General features: G+C 67.5%; 1 protein-coding gene across 4 annotated transcripts in view; it reads left to right on the top strand.

Moving 5' to 3' along the window:
• Positions 1-8,456, top strand: part of ABR (ABR, RhoGEF and GTPase activating protein) — a 26,176-nt gene extending 17,720 nt beyond the window's left edge. For 3 of the 4 annotated variants that reach the window (XM_014525935.2, XM_025192332.1, XM_025192333.1), the window contains 7 exons: positions 2,818-2,877; positions 3,174-3,283; positions 3,494-3,633; positions 4,683-4,817; positions 4,981-5,086; positions 5,891-6,038; positions 6,366-6,455. In XM_014525935.2, coding sequence (XP_014381421.1) covers positions 2,818-2,877; positions 3,174-3,283; positions 3,494-3,633; positions 4,683-4,817; positions 4,981-5,086; positions 5,891-6,038; positions 6,366-6,455 — 789 coding nt within the window. Of the gene's footprint in view, positions 1-2,817; positions 2,878-3,173; positions 3,284-3,493; positions 3,634-4,682; positions 4,818-4,980; positions 5,087-5,890; positions 6,039-6,365 lie in introns of all 4 variants that reach the window. The other variant, XM_006036097.2, reaches the window with a different exon arrangement.
• The last annotated feature ends 368 nt before the right edge of the window (positions 8,457-8,824 follow it).

The following is an 8,824-nucleotide window of genomic DNA, read 5'->3' as shown; positions in this document are numbered from 1 at the left end:
ACTGCCAGGGGCTGTGAAGGTGCAGGCTCAGCCAGCACAAAGGCCGGCTCCTATTGCATGGCGGGTGAAATGGCTGTGGCAGGCATGGGCAGTGCCCTTGTCCCTCCCGCTGTGGCTCTGCAGCCTCGATCCCAAAGGCTGGTCGTGGGGCTGGCGTGGGGGATGTCGTGGGCTCCCCGGTGGCTGCCGATGCTGGGCTGGGCTCCGTGGCCCCGGAGGCCCCTGCCTGCCCATGTCCCTGCTCAGAGCTGGGCGACGCAGGTGGCTCCCGGCCCAGGTTGGCACCGACTCACCCCGGGGTCCCCGAGCTGCTCAGCAAGCAACCCAACGAGCCGGTCTGCTCCGGAGCCGGGGGCGGTGGCACGTGGGTGCAGCGAGATCACTCTGCTTCTGCCAGCAGCTGCCAAGCTGGCATGGCCGGTGTCTGGCACTGGGCCCTGGCACCTCCCCAGAGCACTGGGTGGAGGGGACAGGTTTGTGGCTGAGACCCTAGGGGATCCCCAGCCCGTGCCAGCTCTCAGCCCCCCGGCACGGTCTGACTTGCAGCCCCCCACCAGGCCACGGTGCCCTGGGCTGGCCGGGAGCCCTCCTGCAACAGAGGCGGAAGTCGCCGTCCAGATATTTGGTTTGCAAAATACTTGCGCTGTTGCCAGACCCTGCCGAGAGCGGGTGGCTGCGCTGCTCCCAGACGGGGCTGTGTGGGCAGGGGTGGGCGCTGTCTCGGCCCCATGGGGACCGTGGTGCCTTTGTATGCTCCCCACCCTCGCCTGCACTTGGGAGCACCGCTGCAGGCGCCCTGGGACGGCCAGCCTCTGCTTCAGCGGGGCTGGGCTGGGCAGGGCTGCTGCAGCGGGCATGGGTGGGGGTGCAGGAACGCGTCTGGCGCTCGGGGCAGGCCCCCGGCACTAGCAGGATGCTAACCTGGCTTTAATAAAGGCTGCATTTGGGGGCCCGCGAAAGCCCTTCCACATGTGGGCTTCGAGGGACTTCAAAGGCTGGGGTGGGGGGTAGTGGGCGGGGAAGGAGCCTTGCTCAAGTTCACGCAGCGCCGCGGGCTCAGATTACAGGGTTAGGGGAGCTGCGCTGCGGGGCTGGGGTCCTGCGGGGTCATGCGGGAGCTGGAGGAGCCCTGCCCCCAAGGCAGAGCCGCAGCTCCCCGTGCCGCGGCCCATGCAGCCAGGCGGCCACGTTGCCAGCTTGGCAGCGGGACAGGGACGCGGGCGGCAGCGGGACAGGGCCGCGGTCCCAGGCGGCTTATTGCTTCCCGGCCCCGGCATTTCGTGCGCTCAAGGTCTGGCTGAAAACACTAGGGCATGCTCAGCCGGGCTCGTGGGGCAGGGCGCAAGAGTTGATCGGGACCGCAGCCTCCAGCCACAGGCGGGGTCCCTCGACGGGGCTCGGAGCGGCCGCAGCTCCTGTGCGGCTGGCTCTGGGGAGGGCCCGGCTGGCTGGGGTGGGGGTTGCTCTTGCGTGCTGTGGCTTTGCATGGCATGATGTGGCGTGGCGTGGCGTGGCGTGGCAGCCAGTGTCCTGGGAGCTTTGTGAAGTGGGGGTGGGGGCAGAGACCCCGTCTTGGCAGGGGCGGGTGGACCGTGCAACCATCTGGGCCATAGCTGGAAGCACTGCCCTCGTGACCGGGCTCTGCAGTCAGGGTGGAGGCCGGGGGAAACATGCCCTGCCTGGCTCCCTGCCAGCCGCAGCGCTCCTCGGGCACCCCCCGGCCGGAGGGCTGGTTCCCACATGGGGGGACAGGAGCAGCTGGGGGAATGCTGGTCCCCGGCTGTGCTGCCTCCCAGCCCTGCTCTGTCCCTTCCTCCACGGTCGGGGTCTGCCTCCCGGGCAGGGGACGGGGAGGAGGCCCGGATGCTGCCCCCAGCCCAGCAGGAACAGCCTGTCCCAGGGAGCGCGGGCCTGGCTGCGGCAACCCCCTGGACTGCACGTGAGCGCCGCAGCCGGGCTCCTGTCCCCAGATGTCGGGAGAGCTCTATCATCACCCGGCAGGACCCACACTTCTGCCCCAGGCCCGGCCTGGCTGCTGCGCCGGGGGCCCGGGCTCGCGTGCACCTGCTCGCTGTCCACCCGGGAGCCTCCCTGCAGCGCTGGCATCCAGAGCGGGGAGCAGCTGGAGAGTGGGAGGCATCGAGCTGCATGGCCAAGCCTGGCTTGGTCCCTGCCGTCGCCTCCCCGCTCCGGCTGCACTGCTCCCCACTGTCCTGGGCCATGCACGCGTCGCGTCTCTGTTGCCCCCCGGGCTTTTGTTTGGGCAGCAGCGCCGGCATCAGGGTGGCCCCCAGCCGCCTCCAGGTCCCTGGGAATGTGGGGCCTGGGCAGGAGCCGGCTGGGGTCCCCTGCCAGCCGGAAATAGCAGAGCCCGCCGTTCCCAGGGGCTATAAATAGCCGTGGCGCACGGAGCCGGGCTTCTGCGGAAAATGCTGCCCCGGGTCTGTTTGTCTTGTTCAGCTACGGCCAGAAATAGCCTGGCTGCGTGGGGACGCCGCTCCTCCGGGGCCGTGGGGCCGCTGGCGGCAGGGTCCAGCACTGCACCTGCCCAGGCTGCCCGGCGCGGGGGGAGATGGGTCTGAGTACAGCACCCCTCTCCTTGCATGCCTCTGGCTGAGACTATCCCAGCCTTGCTGCCCGGCGGGTCGCTGTCCCCCGTAGAGATGCTGGCCGAGCTCCCGGCCCCTTTGCCCCCATTCAGCCTCCCCACAGACCCCTCCTGCTCTCGGCTGCCACGCCTGGGGCCCCCGCGCTGCCCATGTCCCCTGCTCCTGTGGGGCACGTGGGGATGTCAGCACCTCCTGTCTCTCCCTGCAGCTGGATCCGCAGGCCGTGCAGACCAAGAACTGGCACATGGACGTGATCGAGATGAATGGGGTACGTCCCGGGGGCGGGGTGGGGGCTCGCGCTCGGGCAGGGAGACCCCACAGTGGGGGTGCTCTGTGTTGTAGAGCAAGGCAACCCCCTCCCTAGGGGCTCCTGTCTCCGCTGGCTGGCTGGGTCCGGCTTCTCTGAGGCCACTGTCCTGGAGGTCACACCGGAGACACCTGCCCAGACATGGGGTCAGGGCTTCTCCGAGAGCTAGCCCCTGCCCGGCCCAGGGGACGCAAGCCAGGGCCCCTGCCTGAGGCAGCTGCCTTCCCACCTTGACCACGCTCCACCTCTGCCCGCAGATCAAAGTGGAGTTCTCCATGAAGTTCACGAGCCGCGACATGAGCCTGAAGCGGACCCCGTCCAAGAAGCAGACCGGCGTCTTTGGGGTTAAAATCAGTGTCGTGACAAAGTGAGTGTGGGGCTTTCCTGGGAGGGGTGATGGGGCACGCGGTTCCCCATGTCCCTGCTCCAACTTGGCTTTCCCAGGGGTGAGCCCAGCCCAGTCCCTGCAGATGCCCCGGTCACGCAGGGTGAGGCTGGCCACCATACGGGTCCGAGTCGCGGCAGGTGGAGACATGCCAGGCAGGCCGTGCTGACCGTGCCCTGCTCTCCCCGCCAGGCGGGAGCGCTCCAAGGTGCCGTACATCGTGCGCCAGTGCATCGAGGAGGTGGAGAAGAGGGGCATCGAGGAGGTCGGCATCTACCGCATCTCGGGGGTCGCCACCGACATCCAGGCACTGAAGGCCGTCTTTGATGCCAGTGAGTCGGCGCTGCAGAGGTGGGGGGCACAGGGAAGGGATTTAAACCCGGCACAAATGAGCTCCTGGCTCCGCTCCCCCGGTGGGGCCCAGCCGTGCGGGAGCCGCCTGGGTCCACGGCCCAGAGCCCCCCACAGGGAGGGATTACCTTGGCCAGAGTCTGTGGAGGCATTTGGTCCTCGCAGATCCCCTGTGGCCTGCATCTCCCCGGGGCCGTGACGGTGCTGGGCGTGTGGGTGCGACCGGAGGGGCACAAAGGCCAAAAATGGGTGCACTGGGGTGACACGACTGCCGCGTCCAGGCAGGTGGAGGGAACCCGCACCTGTCTGCAGGGAGCAGCCATGGCTTGTAGCTCCAGCCCGGCACCGGGGACAGAACACGGGCCCTTGCAGCTGGGGCCTGGCAGCCGTGGCAGGGCCCCCCATCCCTGCGTGCTTTGCCGAGGCGCTCAGCCCTTGCTCGCTCTGCCCCGGTTCCTGCAGCCGCTCCCTGCCTGGCCGGCACTGGAGGAAACTCTGAGTCAGGGCAGCTTTGCAAGCCGATTTGCAAGTTGTTCCATGTTCCCGGAGCTCCGAGCTGGCTGTCCCCACGCAGAGCTGGTGCCAGACCCTGCCGGGCCTCCCTGCTCCCCGGCCTCCCAGCCAGCAGGTCTTAAAGGGCACCGCTGCCCTGCTTTGCTCCACGGTTGTAATACAGACCTTCCTCTGGTGCCCACCAGCTTGGGGGTGGGGGCGAGAGCCTGCTGCCAGGCAGGATCCCCTCCTGCCAGCACTGCAGGCACCGCTGGGCTGGGGGGCTGAGCAGCACCCAGGAGCAGCGCCCTGTGTTCAGTCTCCCATAGAAAGCACAAGGCAGAGGAAGGCCCCCGCGTGCCCAAAGGGGCAGGTATTGGGGCCGGGCACTGGTCACAAGCTGTGCTCCCTTCCCTGGCACTGAGCACTGGGGCACGCGAGCTCTGGACTAGGGGCAATGTGGGCCAGGCCCTGCCGGGTGTACCCCACGCAGATGGTGGGGGTAAGCCGGGCGTGACGCTCAGCATGGTCTCTGCAGACAACAAGGATATCCTGGTGATGCTGAGCGACATGGACATCAACGCCATCGCTGGCACGCTCAAGCTGTACTTCCGCGAGCTGCCAGAGCCGCTCCTCACCGACCGGCTCTACCCCGCCTTCATGGAGGGCATCGGTAAGGCTCTGCAGCTGCGTCTCCCGTAGGCTTCCTCCTGGCGGTCCCGGAGGCGGTGGGCACTGCCCGGCAGTCGGAGCCGGCTGCTTCCCACCCCGAGGGAGGGTGAGGTGCGGGAAGGGTGGGTGCGTAGCCTGTCTCAGCGCCGCCTCCTCGTCCTCAGCCCTCTCGGACCCCGCGGCCAAGGAGAACTGCATGATGCACCTCCTGCGCTCGCTGCCGGACCCCAATCTCATCACCTTCCTCTTCCTGCTGGAACACTTGAAAAGGTAACGACCCGCTGCACCCGCCGGGGGCACACGCAGCCCTGGGGTCCTGCGGGCCAGGCAGGAGGGCGGCTGCCAATCAGCCAGAGGGTCTGGGCCGTGCGTGCAGGAGACCCCGCCGACATCGATGCCCGTGCATTGCTGGTGTGAGGTTCCCCCCCCATGGCACCGCGACCCGCCGTTCTGCCACGGACCCGGGAGTGGGGAAGGCGCTGGGCTCCCGCACGCGGGGCCGGGACGGGGCGCGCGGCTCGTGTTACTTGCTCCAGAGGCATTTTGCTCTCTGGTTTGGCGTAAAGTAAACAGAACAGGCGGGGGGAGGGGGCAGCGGAGGAGCCTGGAAGGAAAATCCATTCGGTTTCCAGGCAGGGAGCTGGGCACGGCCCGTTCCCGCATCTGCTCTCCTGGCCGGGGCGGCGTGGGGGGAGCGCAGCTGTCTTCTGCTGTGGCGTGTTGTAACCCTGGTTTCCCTGGCGCTGGGCGAGGTTGGGGGGTTGCAGAGCCTGGAGGAGGAGGTGCTGGGGGTCCCGGGCTGTTCCCGGAGCCACTTCCCACTGCTCCCTGGGCAGAGGGGGCCGGGCCGTGTGGCCGGACGGTGCGGCCAGGTCCCAGCTCTCCGGGAGAGACGGCCAAAGCTGTCCGGGCGCTGGGCCAGCTCATGTTAGGCTCAGCGGCCAAGCCAGGGGCTGGGGAAGGGAGGTGGGAGCTCCACACCTGCTGCGGTTTCCCTCTGCCCGGGCAGAGCCAGTCAGGCACGGGGCCGATGCCTACACCCTGCAGTGGCTCATGCATTCCCGATCCCCGCAGGGTTGCCGAGAAGGAGCCTGTCAACAAAATGTCCCTCCACAACCTGGCCACGGTCTTCGGCCCCACCCTGCTGAGGCCCTCGGAGGGGGAGAGCAAAGGACACCCCACCCTGGCCTCCGACATCTGGTCCCACGATGTGATGGCGCAGGTAGGAGGAGGGGGGGATGCGTTTCCCCGGGCCCCAGCACTCCCCGCTGGACACGCTGTGCAGGACCGGGGCTTGCTGCCAGCTCCCTGGTACCCACCCCATGCCACGACCCCCCGACTTGGCACTTCCCTCAGGGTCCTGGCTGGGCTGGCCGCAGGGCAGCTGACGCTCCTGCCTGCTCCACGCAGCCTGCCTCAATGCATGCAGTCCAGCCCCTGCCTGTACATGCCTCATGGGGCAGGGCTGCTGGGTCCGTCTAGCCTGGGCTTCAAGGGGCGGGGGGCTCGGGGCAGGCCTGGCCCTGACGCTCTCCTCCCGCTCCGGCAGGTCCAGGTTCTGCTCTACTACCTGCAGCATCCTCCCATCTCCTTTGCCGAGCTGAAGCGCAACACACTCTACTTCTCCACGGACGTGTAGGCGCTGGGCGGCGCCGCTGCGAACACTCCCGGCCTCCCGCCGCGGGGGCAGCGCGGCTGGGGCGCACCTTGGCAGGAGAGCGGCGTGCTCCTGGGACCGTGGGAGCCGCCCGCCGTGCCCAGCCCCGCGCCCCCCTGTACAGTAGTCGTGTCTTACGTACCTTTGTGTTCAGGAATCGTTCTATGTATATTCGGTCGACAGAAGAGGTCGTGACGGCTGCGGGCATGGGTGCCCCCCCGCGGTCCCCTGCCCCCCGGACTGTTCCTGCCCGCCTGGCGCCCCCTCCTCTCGCCCAGCTCGAAGCCTCCTGCCAGTGCCTGTCTCGTGCGCGTCCCCGTGCCTGCATGCGCAGCGTCGGCTTGCTTCAGCCGCTTGGAAGCCGAGGGCTCCTGGCGACGACCAGCTCCGCTTTGCCTTGCTGCCTGTGCGCCCGCTGGACCCTGCGACTGGACTGTGCTCCCCCGGTGAGCCTTGGCTCTGGGAGCGGAGGGGACTCGTCTCCCCTAGGTGCTTTGTGGCCTGCCCCGTGGCCCTGGCCTTTGTTTCTTGCCTGTCTGTTGTGTAGCACTGTGGTTCCCTCCCCGCTTCTCCTCTTCCTGTGGGGAAGGATGCTGTGACCCAGCCTGCAGCAGCTGAGTGGGGCCGTTGGGAGCGGGATGCCCATGTTCTCCCCTGTCCACCAGCTGCCCCCAGCTGCAACGTGCCCCCACAAAGGTGGGTCGCCCCAAGGCACCACGATCACTGCAGGTCCCCCAGGAGCGCGCTGGGGCCTTGCTAGTGCCAAGCGTGGGAGGGCTGCCAGTCCCCGCCGGCCTCGTCTGGGCCTTTGCCTTAGCTGTTTGCACATGTTCCTCTCCAGCCGAGCACTGCCACTAGGGCAGCCACTGGGCCGGGCCGGGCCGAGCCGAGCCGAGCTAGCAGCAGCTGCCTTCCTCCTGCGGGCGTGAGACAGGGCGACCCTGCTCCCGCCATGCCAGTGCCAGCTCTGGTCGGGCACGAGGAGGGTGGAGGTGCTGCCTCGCTGCACCTTGGTGCTAGGCAAACACGGGTGGGCGCTGGCTCCCTCTGCCCTGCAGCAGGGTCACATCTGTGCGCTGGCCGCCCACTGCCCCTTTCTGCAGCAAGGCAGAGAGCATCTGAGCTGCGGGGAGGGAAGTAGAGGCAGAGCTGCTTCAGCCCAGGGCTGACATGGAGGAAAGCCTTGCGTGCTAGGACAGGGCCCGGGGTGGAAGCTAGAGCACTTCCCTGCGTCGTCCCAGTCAGTGGCTCCTGCGCCTGGAGGGATGTCTGGGGGCTGCTCCGCCACCATCCCGGGACAGCCTGCAGAGGGGTGGTCCCTCCTGCTCTGGGAGGTCCTGCTGTGGCCCTGCTCCGCCTCGTGCCAAATGACAACGGACGCTCCGGGGCTGGCCCTAGCGGCGTGGCCTCTCACCCCGACTGTTGACTGCTGCAGGGCGAGCCGCCTGCCCCCTGAAGGCACCAGGTATGTCCCCAGCGCCCCGTTCCTGGGGCGACGGTTCCTGCCAGCCCCCACACCAGCGAAGGAGGGGGAGGCCTTTCCACCCCCTCTCAAGGGCTCTCGCACTCCAGACCCCGCTCTGCTCGGAGCGGAAGGGAAACGACATCGTACAAAGTACCCAGGCCTCTCGCCCTCCCCTGGCGTCGGACTCCGGAACCGGGACGAGGGTGGAGCTGACTGCACAAACGGATCCCGCGTCTGTCTGATTTGTTACGTGTGTCCAAGTCCCTGTCCACAATGGTGTCCTTCCAAGTGGAGACTGTACAGCCAGCCAGCCCCCGGCCCCGAGGGGTGGGGGGGCGTGCTGGACTCTTGCAGCTACAGGTAGAATAGAACTGTTCATTCATATTGGACTTTTAACGAGCTGTTAAGGATATATTTTTTGTGTTCTGTTAAACATCTGTAGATTCTGAACTTTAAATGGATGTAAAGTCTGTGAGGAGACTATGTTAATAAATGCAAAGCCCTGATGTTTGCACAAACGGAGCCGCGGTGTCCATGCTTGCGCCTGCGCCAGCCCAGAGCTCCTGCTCCGCTGCCCCCATGTCCCAGCAGTTGCTGTGCTTGGTGCTGTCCCTGTGGGGCCAGGCTGGGCTGCAGGGCAAGTCCAAGGGCCCAGAACTAGTCCAGCCTCAAGAGAGACTGCCTGCTGCAGCTGCTTGTTTCAGGGACACTGCAGCCCTGCTGAGAGCCAGGAGTGCCAGAAGGCAGCGCAGAAACCCGGCTCTCAGACCTGCCAACCCCGCTCCACCCTGCAGCTGGGAGAGGAACTGATGGACACAGGAGACCATACAGCAGCCTCCTTCCAAGAGGAGCCCAGCCCATCGCACGGCTGTCGCTGGAACAGGGG

This window comes from Alligator sinensis, unplaced genomic scaffold (genome assembly GCF_000455745.1).
Source record: "Alligator sinensis unplaced genomic scaffold, ASM45574v1 scaffold1642_1, whole genome shotgun sequence".
In the NCBI taxonomy this organism is placed as follows: Eukaryota; Metazoa; Chordata; order Crocodylia; family Alligatoridae; genus Alligator; species Alligator sinensis.
Note: the sequence above shows the minus strand (reverse complement) of the source record. Positions and strands in the feature narration are given on the sequence as shown.